The 13,986-nt window shown below is 46.5% G+C and overlaps 1 protein-coding gene across 1 annotated transcript in view; it reads right to left on the reverse strand.

Moving 5' to 3' along the window:
* BCAS3 (BCAS3 microtubule associated cell migration factor) overlaps positions 1 to 13,986 on the reverse strand; it is a 630,880-nt gene that overhangs the window by 295,724 nt on the left and 321,170 nt on the right. Inside the window, exon 16 of the mRNA XM_081943945.1 lies at positions 11,691 to 11,841. Coding sequence (XP_081800071.1) covers positions 11,691 to 11,841 — 151 coding nt within the window. The remainder of the gene's footprint in view (positions 1 to 11,690; positions 11,842 to 13,986) is intronic.

A 13,986-nucleotide genomic window follows, 5' to 3' on the forward strand; every position in this document is an offset into this window, starting at 1 on the left:
ACCCACCCCTTCTCGAAGTTTGGCTTTGGTCTTTCTTTGTTATTTCCTATACAGCTGGGGTTGCTCCCTTTTCTCTCTCTCTCTCTCACACACACACACCCTCCTTTTCGTCTGCACAACTAACAGGTCCTGGAAAGGATTAAAGTCTGCAGAGCTCAAAAGAGATCAAACGGATATCAGCGATTTTTATGAACAAATCAGTACACGAGATGATAACCATCTTGGCCAGATCCCACATCAAAAACAAGTGTTATCTGCATTCCTTTTTCCTGTACTGCAAAGACAAACACGGGGAGAACTCCAGACGTGTGTGTGTGTGTGTGTGTGTGTGAAATTTCTCACTAGCCAAAGTTTTGCAGGACTGGGCAAAGGTTAGATATGGAAGCCGTGCCATCCTCCATTCTCCAGGGCTTGGATCCAAAATCTGTCATGGGTTTGGGGCAGGATCCCTAGATAGCGGTCTTCCCCTCTGTCTCCTGGCCCCCTTCCCCAATTTCACGGCAAACCTCTGAGTTTCCGATTCGAGGTTTCAAAGGGTTCCAAAAGCATCTTTCATAGAATTCTAGAGCTGGTAGGGACCTTGAAGGTCTTCTAATTCAACTCTGCACCCAATCTTAAGAGTAGAATGAGCTGGGAGGGACCTTAGAGGTCTTCTAGTCCAGCCCCCTGCTCAAGCAGGGGAACCTATAATATTTCAGATAAGTGGCTGTCGGGTTTCTTCTTAAAAAACTCCAGTGTTGGGAGCATCCACAACTTCTGGTGGCAAGCTGTTCCACTGGTTAATTGTCTGCACTGTTAGGAAGTTAGGAAGCACTCGGAGTCTTCTTTCATTAGGGGTGTTACTTGGATTCCTGACATATTTCTTTTAAGATCCTTATTCGTAGATTCACCTTAAATTTTAAGCTACGTCCAATCAGGTTTGGGGTAGTTCTGACTGGGTGAAACTAACTACTGACTTAGCACCAGACGCAAATATATATTTTTATTATTATTGTTTGCAAGCCGTTCTACATCACCTTACGGTTGAGATGGGCAGCATGTCATTTTAATGAGCAAATAAAATAAACCACGATCTGGCTTTGTTGGTGAGGCACTGTGCATTAAATGAACAGAGCATTAAAAAATGATGCATTTTAAAACCTGAAACTTGATGTTTTCTGCTAATGCAGCCTTTGATTCTACAAGTATGTAGATAAGGGCAACGCAGCCCCACATTTATTGTTAAGCAAAAAAGTGAATTTTGCCTCATTCTGCAACCTTTCTTGCCACTGTTGTTAAATGAATCACTTCAGTTGTTACGTGAGTCACACGGTTGTTAAGTGAATCTGGGTTCCCTGTTGACTTTGCTTGTTGTTGTTAGTTGCAAAGTTGTGTTCGATCCATTGCGACCCCATGGACAGCGCTCCTCCAGGCCTTCCTGTTCTCTACCATCCTCTGGAGTTCATTCAATCTCACGCTGACTGCTTCGGTGACTCCATCCAGCCCCCTCATTCTCTGTCGTCCCCTTCTTCTTTTGCCCTCCATCTTTCCCAGCATGAGGCTCTTCTCCAGGGAGTCCTTCCTTCTCATTCGGTGGCCAAAGTCTTTCGGCTTCCTCTTCTGGATCTGGCCTTCTAAGGAGCAGTCAGGGTGGATCTCCTCTAGGACTGACCGGTTGGATGGCCTTGCAGTCCAAGGGAGTCTTCTCCAGCACCAGAGTTCAAAGGCCTCCATTCTTTGGCGCTCAGCCTTCCTTATGGTCCAACTTTCACAGCCATCCATTGCAACTGGGAAAACCAAGCCGTGACTAGACACACTTTTGTTGGCAGGGGGATGTCTCTGCTTTTTAGGATGCTGTCTAAAATTTGAAGGTCGCAAAAGAGGATTATGTGACCTTGGGACATAGCAACAGTCATAAGTATGAACCAGTTGCCGAGCGTCTGAATTTTGATCACATGACCATGAGGTCGTATTTGTAAAAAAACAGTTATGTCACTTTTTTCATACCCGGAAACCGCTTCTGGACTTTGTGCTTGAGGTGGGGGCAAAAATGAAACTTTGATTTGGGTTTTACCAATTAGACAGATTTGTTGCTATAGAAGTGGCTAGTTTAAACTATTATGTAAAAGTAAAAAGTTGAGGTTTGATGTTAATGCCTTATTCCACTGCACCAAAGGAAGTAGGAAGTCAATGCTTCCCCCCACTTCTTCTCCATACTTTCCCTTCCCCTTGTCTTCTTTTTGTTTTTCTATTTTGTTTTTGGTATATTATATCATAAAATTGTTATAAACATCCCCTCAAAAATCTGGAACGGTTGCTGGAATTGGTATGTCTAATTTCATGAAAAGGACTAAGGGTGACATGATGGCAGTCTTCCAATATTTGAGGGGCTGCCCCAAAGAGGAGGGAGTCAAGCTATTCTCCAAAGCACCCGGAGTAGAACAAGAAGCAATGGGTGGGAACTAATCAAGGAGAGAAGCAACCTGGAATTAAGGAGAAATTTCCTGATAGTTAAAACAATGAATCAGTGGAACAACTTGCCTCCAGAAGTTGTAAATTCCCCCACGCTGGAAGTTTTCAAGAAGAGATTGGACAGTCATTGGTCTAAAATGGTGTAGGGCTTCCTGCCTAAGCAGGGGGTTGGACTAGAAGACCTCCAAGGTCCCTTCCAACTCTGTTATTCTGTTTTCTATTTTTCTAAAAGTCGCTTTTTTCAGTGCCGTTGTTACTTCTGACACTAATTGAATGGTTGTAAGTTGAGAACTACCTGTATCATTGACCCTAAATTCCTGGTTAAATTTAGCTTCAAGAAGAGCTGAGACTTGGAGGAGGAAAGCAGATGCATTAAAAAAAAAAAAAGATTTTTCTTTCTCTTGTCCACTTTGCTCTTAGCTGCAACTGCTGCCCAGGAATCTTTGCTAAACCCCCAACTCGGTTTCAAGGACCCGCCTTCTCTCGAGTCAAGGAACAACAGCCAAGGAGAGGACCCAGTTTCCTTGGGGCACCCCTTAAAGGTGTTATCCACGTAGGTGTAAATGCATCTGTCATTGCGACAGTCGACAGATAGTAGAGGCAGATGGTCCCTATCCTGCCTTCTTTCTATTATTATAGGCTCGGATTGCTCTGCGTGGGAGAAACAGGAGGGCAGATGTTAAATATGTTAAAACACACGCCGCGTCCCCCGGAGGTTCAGATCAGGCTGCTCTCTCAATTTGGCCATTTGAGGCATGGCTAAGCAGGGAATATCATTCCGCCTTTCACAAAGCGCTTTCCGTTCGGTTGCCCTACAACTGAATTCGGAGCTCCAATGCACCAGCAACATTGTACATATGTATGTATTATATACGTATGCATGTACTGTATGTATGATTTGTTGGCTCTGCAACCCAACAAGACTTCAGACACAGACTTCAGAGGATAATTAGAAGTGCAGAAAAAACAATGGCTACTAACCTGCCTTCCATCGAGGACCTGTATACTGCACAGAGTCAAAAGGAAGGCTGTGAAAATATCTACAGACCCCTGGCATCCTGGACCTAAATTGTTTTGATCCCTACCCTCAAAACGACGCTATATAGAGCACTGCACACCAAGACAACTAGACACAAGGACAGTGTTTTCCCCCCATGCCATCATTCTACTAAATAACTAATTCCCACAACACTGTCAAATTATCTACTAAGACTGCATTCTTCTCTTCCTTCCTAGTATCTATCTCTCCCCACTTATAACTATAACCATGTTGCTTGTATCTTTCACTTTATATTTGTTTCCTATACGATTTGATAGCTTATTAGTAACCTTGACTATCACTAAGTGTTTTATCTTATGATTCTTGATGAATGTGTTCCATTTTATTTTTCTTTATGTACACTGAGAGCATCTGCACCAAAGACAAATTCCTTGTGTGTCCAATCACGCTTGGCCAATAAAGAATGCTATTCTATTCTATTCTATTCTATTCTATTCTATTGTTCTTGAGGAATGTATTTTATTCTCCTTATATACACTGAGAGCATCTGCACCAAAGACAAATTCCTTGAGTGTTCAATCACACTTGGCCAATAAAGAATTCTATTCCATTCTATTTGCCTCCTGCCTTTCATTATTTTTATTTAAAAAAACCGAGCCAGCCAATATGTCCAACACACCAGCGTTCATGGCTATGAAATGACTAGAAGTCACAGTCTCTTTGTGATTGGCCCAAAGTCAGCCAGTTGGCTTTCATGGCTAAGGCGGGACTAGAACTCAGTGTCCTCCTGATTGGTCCAAAGTCACCCAGGTCATTTTTTTATGGCTAAGGTGGGGCTAGAACAGTGATGGCAAACCTTTGGCTCGCGTGCCAAAAGTGGTGGGAGCGCAGGGTGTGTGTGTTGTGCGCGGGCATGCCACACCCATAATGCTATGCGCATGACCTCAGCGCACATGTGCACACGACCAGCGTTCCTCCCCCATTTCTGGTGTGCTTTTTTCGCCCTCCCCAGGCTTCAGAGGCTTTATAGGAGCCTGAGGAGGGCAAAAACAGCCCCCCCCCCGGAGGCCCTCTGTACGCTTCAGGACCTTCCCTGAAACCTCCGGAGAGCGAAAAACCAGTCCTATGGGCAAAACGGAAGTTCGGGAACAGACTTCCGGCTTGCTCATAGAGTCGTTTTTTGCCCTCCGGAGCCTTCAGGGGCCTTCCGGAGGCTTCCCTGAAGGCTCCAGAGGGCAAAAAACGACTCTACGAGCAACCTGGATTCCGGTTTGCTCGTAGGGTCATTTTTTCCCCTCCGGAGCCTTCAGGGAAGCCTCTGGAAGGCCCCTGAACGCTCCAGAGGCTAAAACCAGCCCAACAAGCAACCCGGAAATATGTTCCCGAACATCCGGTTTGCCCGTAGGTCCGGATTTTCCCGCTGCGCGCATGTGTGCTAGCCAGCTGACAGGGCAACGTCTGGCATGCGTGGACAAATGGCTCCACGTGCCACCTGTGGCACGCCTGCCATAGGTTCGTCATCACGGGGCTAGAACTTACACTCTCCTGGTGATGCTCCCAGCCAATTTTCATGGCTAGGAGGCGGAGGAAGTCACAGTCTCCTGATCATTGGCCCAAAACCACACAGAGGCTTTCATGCCTAAGGCAGCACTAGAGCTCACTTAGTCTCCCACTTTCTATCCTGGTTCCTTAGCTCTTAGGCCAAAGCGACTAAGCATTTCCCCTTCAAGCTTTACATTTCCAGCTTCACAAAACAACACGCAATCACCCGAAACATTCTGCGGCTGTATGTCGTACACGGCTGCAAGTGGTTTTCAATTCAGTTTTTAGAAGAGCATCCTTTTAAAATGCGATCACGAGCCAATTGCAACTGCAAAGCCTTCCAGATCCCAAGGTTTTCAAGAGGAAAGCAATGGATAGAGAGACCACAATTCCATCTCTCTCTCTTTCTCTGTCTCTCTCTTTCTCTCTCTCTGTCTCTTTCTCTTTCTCTCTCTTTCTTTCTTTCTTTCTCTTTCCCTCTCTCTTTCTCTGTGTGTCTCTTTCTCTTTCTTTCTCTTTCTCCCTCGTTTTTTTTCTCTCTCTCTGTCTGCCTCTCTCTTTATCTTTCTTTCTCTCTCTCTTTCTCCCTTTCCTTCTCTCTGTCTCTCTGTCTCTCTCTCTCTCTCTCTCTAATTCACAAGCCCCACTAAATGAAACAAGCCAATTACTCCCAGTTCAGTGACTGCAGATTGAAACCGGGCTGAACAGCTGTCATCTCCCACTCAAGTCCTCCAATCCCAAAGTTCCTCAGAGTTCCCTATTCTGATGGCAGATTGGGAAAATAAAATAAAATGAAGGAGCTATTTAGACCAGGGGTGTCCAATCCTGGCCTCTTGCTGGCTGGGGAATCGTGAGAGTTGAAGTCCACAAGTCTTAAAGTAGCCACAGTTGAATATCTCTGATTTAGACTCTTTCCTACCTGGGTACAGGTAGTTCTCAACTTACGACCACAATTGAGCCCAAAATTTGTGCTGTTAGGGGAGACATTTGTTAAGTGAGTACTGTCCCATTTTACGACATTTCTTGCCCTGGTTGTTAAGGGAGTCGCTGCAGTTGATAAGTTAGGTTGTTAAGTGAATCCGGCTTCCGCCATGGACTTTGCTCGTCAGACCACCACAAAAAGGGGATGGCGTGATCATGGGACGCTGCAACTGCCATAAATAGGAGTCAGTTTACCAGCATCTGAATTTCGATCACCTTATCATGGGGATGTTGCAATGGTCGTAAGTGTGGAAAACGGCCATAAGTCACTTTTTTCAGTGCTGTTGTAAATTTGAACAGTGTTCTGACAGAGGCTTCCCAAGAGCCTGAAGCAAACTCCTGGTCCCGACAAAAACCCCTTTTATTAATTGACTGTGAATTCTGCTCCTTCACATCCAGCAAAGTCTTTCAAGGGAGGATTTACAGTCACAGACCTTATCTGTCTTGGAGAGCTGCCAGGCTGACATCTGCAGAACTTGGCAAGGAGTCTCGGAGTCACGAACCAATGAAGCGAACTAATTGTCTCCTGCAAGCTCCACTCCCCTTTCGTTCCTCTTTTATTTCCTCTGGGAGGGGCCATTCATTCTCCACCTGAGGCCTTACTCCCAAGTCGACCCCTGTTCTTTAGCTTTTCCCTTCCTCTGGCAACTCTGCGCATGCGCACACTGGGAACAGGCTCCAGCTGTTTCTCTGCCTCACTAATGTCTGACTCCGAAGGCAGCTGATAACTGGCATAGGGCTCTGGCCCCCTCTCTGCCTCCGACACAGAGCCCTCATCAGAGCCTTCCCCAGACTCCAGGACTGGCCCAGGTTCCTCCCCAACCCTCCTCACTGTCCGAATCTGCTGCCAGCTCCACTGGCGGACCACAACATATGGTCACTAAATGAACTGTTGAGAACTACCTGTAGTTTGTTGTCATTGTAAGGACATTTCTCTTTAGTTCTAGGTTGCTTCACTCTTTGATAAGTTTCCAACTGAATATTTCCCTTCTCTCTCTCCCCCCCCCCCCCCCCGCCTTTACAAAATCCGGAAGGTTAACAATTCAAGCCTTGGAAAGCTTGAAAGAAAAATGGTCAAAACATGAAAGTAAGCTGCTCTGAATTTGACTAGCATCCTAAAGCAGAGGAGGGAAATTAAACGTGATGAAATCTGGAGCTCCTTCATAGAGACACAGAGGTATTTTGGTTTTTGGCTTTGGGGAGGGGGGGGAGAGAAGGCATTTTGACACGCAAAGAGGCTCTTTTAATCCACCTTGTCTTTGCTGCTTTTGGGAAAACAGCAAAAAACCAACAGAATGTGGAAGCAGGCTGAGATAGCAACAGCACTAGCTGTTCTGACCTGAAGGCTTCCCCAAAAAGCAGGAGGCAGAGTCCTGGTCCCTGGACAAAACCCCTTTTATTAAACGAATGTGAATTCCTCTCGTTCACATTCAGCCAGGCCTGGCAAACAGTCTTTCAAAGGAATATTTACGACCACAGACCTTATCTATCTTGGAAAGCTGCCATGTAAATATTTTCCCAAATGAGGGGCTGTGCAAGGAAAGGCTGGGCACAGAGTCTCTGAGATTCACGGACAGATCTTCACACTCCTGAAATGAATCTTAACAACCAAACAAACATATTGTTTCCTGCAAAAGCCCCCTCCCCTTTCGCTCCCCTTTTATTTCCTATGGGAGGGGCCAATCACCTTCCACCTGTGGCTTTACTCCCAAGTCGGCCCTGACTTCTGAGTTGTTCTTTTCTTCTGGCAGCTCTGCGCATGCGCACCCTGGGAACAGGCTCCAGCTGTTCCTCTGCCTCACTGCTCTCTAGCGCTGAAGGCAGCTGATCACTGCCGGACGGCCTCAGCCCCATCTCTGCCTCCGACACAGAGCTCTCATCAGAGCCTTCCCCAGACTCCAGGACTGGCCCATGTTCCTCCCCAACCTCCTCACTGTCCGAATCTGCTGCCAGATCCACTGGTGGGCCACAACACTTAGACATATAATGCTTCACAGTGCTTTACAGCAATGGATTGCTGCTGCTGCTGCTGCTGCTTCCTGGTGTGGCATCCCATAATGCCACAGGAGTTAAAACCATAAACGAAACGTAAACGAGTCCAACTATTTCTGAAAAGCTCAGCTAGATCTGAATGCCCAAGGTGAGATAAATGTTTGATTGGAGAATTGGGTTCCTTGACCCCAATCAAGGAACTACCAACTCGGATGAACAAACTAACAATAAACCACAGCTTAATCAAGGAACCACCAAGAAGAGTCCCACCAACACTGACAGACCGAGCCACTGGTATATAAACAGAGAGCAAAAGCCCCACTGCCTTTTAGCACTGATGACGTTATCTAGTTGGGTCATGAAGCGCTTCAAAGAAAACCACCAAGCTCAAAGATCAGCAAGGACCCTGCTGACCACCTCCTCCTCTTCCTTCTCCTCCTCTTCTTCTCCACAACCCCCCTCCCTCCTAGCACTGAAGATGTTTCCCAGTTGGGTCATGAAACGTCTGTAAGAAAACCGCCAAGCTCAAAGATCAGCAAGGACCCTGCTGACCACCTCCTCCTCTTCCTTCTTCTCCTCTTCTTCCTCTTCCTCCTACATTTTCTCCTCCTCCTCCTCCTCCTCCTCCTCCTCCTCCTCCTCTTCTTCTTCTCCACAACCCCCCTCCCTTCTAGCACTGAAGATGTTTCCCAGTTGGGTCATGAAACGTCTGTAAGAAAACCACCAAGCTCAAAGATCAGCAAAGTCCCCACTGACATCCTCTTCCTCCTCCTTCTTCTCCTCTTCCTCCTCTTCCTCCTACACTTTCTTCTCCTCCTCCTCTTCCTCCTCCTCTTCTCCCCAACTCCTCTCCCTTCTAGCATAGATGATGTTCCCGTTGGGTCAGGAAGCATCTGCAGGAAAACTACCAAGCTCAGAGAGCACCAAGGACTCTGCAGTCTTCCTCCTCCTCCTCCACTATTCAAATCCCATTCTCTTCTAGCACTGATGATACCACTTAGTTGGGTCGTGAAATGTCTGCAAGAAAACTACCCGGCTCAGAGAGCATCAAGGACTCCACAATCCTGAGCTCAATCTAAACTGCTCCCACGGAAATCATCTGCCTGGAGGAGAGAAAAATGTACATAAATTTCTTTCTTTGCTCTCCTCAGACTTCTTAGCTCTTTCTCAAAGTCCATAAATGAATGAATGAATGAATGAAGTTAGTCCTTGACTTATATCTACAATTGAGCCCAAAATTTGAGTGGCTAAGTGAGGCCTTTCTTTGCTAAGTGAATGTTGCCTCCTTTTACAACCTTTCTCGCCACTGTTAAGTGAATCACGGCAGCTATTAAGTTAGGAACACGGTTGCGAAGCGAATCTGCCTTCCACGTCGACTTGGCTGGACTGAAGGTCGCAGAAGGGGAATCGCGTGACCCAAGGATGCTACAAGCGTCATAACTATGAGTCAGTGGCTAAGCATCTGGATTTTTGATCCTGTCACCATAGGGGGGAATGCTGCGCTGTCGTAAGAGTGAACAACGGTCCTGAAGTCACTTTTTTCCAGTGCCGTTGTAACTTTGTAGGGTCACCAAATGAACGGTTGCAAAGTCCAAGATCCCTTGCGAGTAACACATGCTGTAGACATGCTAATGACATGCGATCTTCTCCGCAGATAGATTTAAAGTTTGGGGAGCATTATTGAAACGAATGAAGGATGAGGGCCAGTTTAAGTGAGCATTCCTCTGCTTGCAATTCCCTTGCCGTATTTTTCGGATGATAAGATGCACCGCTATATAAGACGCACCAAGGTTTCGAAGAGGTAAGGAAGAAGAAAAAAGTTTTTGTCCTCCCCGGCCCCCAGGAACACTCTGCGGGCTTCAGCAGGCCATTTTTCGCAAAAATGGGGGCATTTCCCACTTCCCCCCAGCCCTGCTGAAGCCTGCAGAGTGCTTCTGGAGGATGGGGGAAGGCAAAAACGGCCCTGTTTTTTGTCCATTTTCCCCAAAAATGGGATGCGGGGACGGGGTTTTGGGAGGCCAAAATTGGCTGTATTTGGTGTATAGGCGTACCAACATTTCCACGCTCTTTAGGGGGGGGGAGAAGTGCATCTTATACTCTGAAAAATACGGTACTTAATGATCTCTTAATTCAATAGTTTTGTCTTTGTGACAATCTGTTCTAAGGACCTGTGAGCTTTTCAATTATATATATATATATATTAAACAGGTTAACCTTTAAAAATCCTGTGCGTAACACATTTTTCCCCCCCGCAAAGGTAACTGGTAGGGCTTACAGGTAATCCTCGACTTATGGCCACAACTGAGGTCAACATTACTGTTGCTAAGTGAGAAATTCGTGAAGTGAGTTTTCTCCCGTTTTACGACTTTTCTTGCTACCGTTGCTTAGTGAATCACTAGGTTTGTTAATTGAGTGACACAGTTGTTAAGTGAATCTGGCTTCCCCGTTGATTTTTGCTTGTCAGAAGGTTGCAAAAGGGGATCACAAAACCCCAGGATGCTGCAACCGTCATAAATGTGAGACAGTAGCCTAGCGACTGAATTTTGATCACATGACCACAGGGACACTGCAATGGTCGTATGTGTGGGAAATGGTCATAAGTCATCTTTTTCAGTGACGTCGCAACTCTGAATGGTCACTAATGGGTGGCTGTAAGTCGAGGACTACCTATGTGGCTATTCCAACCAGTTTTAAGATGCTTCGGGGAAGCAAACATGCCAAAAAGAGGCGAACTATTCCATGAATAAATAGTTTGATTTATTGAACGTTGAAGAGCTTTGAATGATTCAAAGCAGATCTTAATTTTTTTATAACTCAGTAGGCCATATCAAGCTTCAAAGTACAGACAGGCTAAGAGGAAACAAAGCACAGATAAACTAAAGAAAAAATAAGAAAAATTTAAATTTGAGAAAACATAATTAAAAATTGAAACATTCAGGCCCCCGGAAAGCTCCATCATAGGCCTTACTTAAGAGGGTTTTCTGGGGAGGGAGGGAAGGTGAAGGGAGGAAGGATATAGGGAAGGGAGGGAGGGAGGATATAAGAAAGTGAAGGGAAGTAGGGAGGGGGGGAGGAAGGAAGGAAGATGAATAAAGGGAGGGAGGAAGATGGATAGAGGGAGGGAGGAGAGGAGAGGGAAGGAAGGGGGAGGATATAGCGAAGGGAAAGGAAGAGAAATGAAGGGAGGGAGGGAGGGAGGAAGATGAACAGAGTGAGGGAAGATGGAGGGAGGGAGGGAGATGGCTAGAGGGAGGGAGCGAGGGAGGAAGGATATAGGGAAGGGAGGGAGGGAGGATATAAGAAAGTGAAGGGAAACGGAGGGAGGGAGGAAGATGGATAGAGGGTGGGGGGAAGATGGATAGAGGGAGGGAGGAGAAGAGAGGGAAGGGAAAGGGAGGGAGGGAGGAAGATGAACAGGGAAGAGGGAGGGAGGGAAGATGGATATAGGGAAGGGAGGGAGGAAGGATATAAGAAAGCAAAGGCAAGCAGGGAGGAAGATGAATAAAGGGAGGGAGGGAAGATGGAGGGAGGGAGGAAGGAAGATGGATAGAGGGAAGGAAGGAGGAGAGGGAGGGAGGGAAGGAAGGATATAGCAAAGGGAAGCAGGGAGGGAGGAAGGAAGATGGATAGAGGAAGGGAGGGAAGGAAGGAAGGAAAGATATAAGGAAGGAAAAGGGAAATGGAGACGGATAGAGACATCACCAGTCTAAACCAGTTCACTTACCCTGTGCGCTTGGTGATGGTTCCCAGCGTCATGGGCTGCTTAATCTGGGCGAGAGGCACCATCACGGTCAGGCTGGGAAGTGGGGACAGCCGAGGGTTTCCCGGATTATTGTTGGTGAAATTGTTATAAGAATCTTGACTGTTCAATTTCCCTTGTGGGAGGAGAAAGGAGGAGAATTTCATTCAGACACATTTATTATAGAATAACATCGTTATAAATATAATGGGCAATAATGTAATGATTCAGTCAGATAGATTTCTAAGCAAGTTCAGTAAGTTTTGCCCCATTTTACAACTTTTCTCACCGCCGTTGTGAAGCGGATCACGGGAGTTGTTAAATTAGTAACACGGTCGTTAAGTGAATCTGGCTCCCCCATTAACTTGTCAGAAGGTCGCAAAGGGGGAATCACGTGACCCCGGGACACTGTGAATGTCATAAATATGAACTAGCTGCCAAGCATCCAAATTTGGATCACGCGACCATGGAGATAATGCAACGGTCGTAAAGTGTGGGAAAACGGGCCTAAGTCACATGTTTAGTGCCCTTGTAACTTTGAACGGTCACTAAATGAATGGTTGTGAGTCAAGGACCACCAGTACAGTTCATCAATAAAATGAACCCCTAAAACAAAGGGACGGGGTGGCTCAGTGGCTAAGATGCTGAGCTTGTCGATCAGAAAGGTCGGCGGTTCGAATCCCAAGCACCACGTAACAGAGTGAGCTCCCGTGACTTGTCCCAGCTTCTGCCAACCTAGCAGTTCGAAAGCAGGTAAAAAATGCAAGTAGAAAAATAGGAACCACCTTTGGTGGGAAGGGAACAGCATTCCGTGCGCCTTCGGTGTTCAGCCATGCTGGCCCCATGACCACGGAGGCGTCTTAGGACAGCGCTGGCCCTTCGGCTTTGAAACGGAGATGAGCACCGCCCCCTAGAGTTGGGAACGACTGGCATATATGTGCGAGGGGAACCTTTACCTAAAGCAGGGGTGTCCAAACTTGGGAACTTTAAGACTTGTGGACTTCAACTCCCAGAATTCCCCAGCCAGCCATGCTGGCTGGGGAATTCTGGGAGTTGAAGTCCACAAGTCTTAAAGTTGCCAAGTTTGGACACCCCTGATCTAAAGCAAAGGTAGGGATTGCAGAAAAAGCGCCACAATTTTCCCTTCACCTGACTGTACAGAATTAATTTCTGCTCAAACCATTAAAATCGGTAGGGCTCAAATACGCGAAAGCCAGAAATGTACGATTTCTGTTCTGTATCACATGTTCACATGTTCTCACGTGTGGTCATTCTGTTCCTTTCCATATCTGCAGTAAATCTGCCATTTCTATCTTTAAGTACACAAATGTTTATTGGCTCTCCAAACACACATTGAAGGAATATACATTTCAGGGTGATTTGCTTAACCTGCCAAGAACTGCTTCAAACCATTTGGCAAAGTTTGAAACCCAGTCAATGTGAGTCCTTCCGCGATTTCTGAATGCCGGTCGCGGCGGTTCAGATAGAAATCAGACGAGCAATTTTATGAATAATTGTTCGGTTGTGGTAAGTGGTTTTTTTCTTCTTCTATTCATATCTGTCCAGGCTTTTTTTAAAAAGAGTTTGCTGGAAGTTATCATCAATACGCCACGGAAAGAGGAGGTGTGTACATTTTGCAAATATTGGAAAAATAACTGTTTTAAATAATTATAAGCAAAACACACAGTTTGAGGTCACGCTGTTTCTTAACTGTACTTTCGTTCTCTTAAAGCAAACAGGGTTTGAGAAAAATGTGGAAAATGCAAGAGAAAAAGGGTCCTTCATACAATATGGTTATTTAAACTAAAAAGAAAGGAAAATAAAAAAAGGGAGGAAGGGAGGGGGAGGAAGAAGAAGGAAGATGGATGGAGAGAGGAAAGGAAGAGGGAGAGAGGAAGATGGATAGAGGGGGGGAGGGAGGAAGGAAGGAAGGAAGGCGGGAGGGAGGGAGGGAGGGAGGAAGGAAGGAAGGCAGGAGGCAAGAAGGAAGGAAGGCAGGGAGGGAGGAAGGAAGGAAGGCGGGAGGGAGGAAGGAAGGCAGGATGGAGGAAGGAAGGAAGGAAGGTGGGAGGGAGGGAGGAAGGAAGGAAGGCGGGAGAGAGGGAGGGAGGAAGGAAGGCGAGTGGGAAGGAGGGAGGGAGGGAGGAAGGCAGGAGGGAGGGAGGAAGGAAGGCGGGAGGGAGGAAGGAAGGAAGGAAGGCGGGAGGGAGGGAGGGAGGAAGGAAGGCAGGATGGAGGAAAGAAGAAAGGAAGGAAAGAGGGAGGGAGGGAGGAAGGAAGG

Source organism: Natrix helvetica, assembly GCF_964273705.1.
Source record: "Natrix helvetica genome assembly, chromosome: 2".
NCBI classification, from domain to species: domain Eukaryota; kingdom Metazoa; phylum Chordata; class Lepidosauria; order Squamata; family Natricidae; genus Natrix; species Natrix helvetica.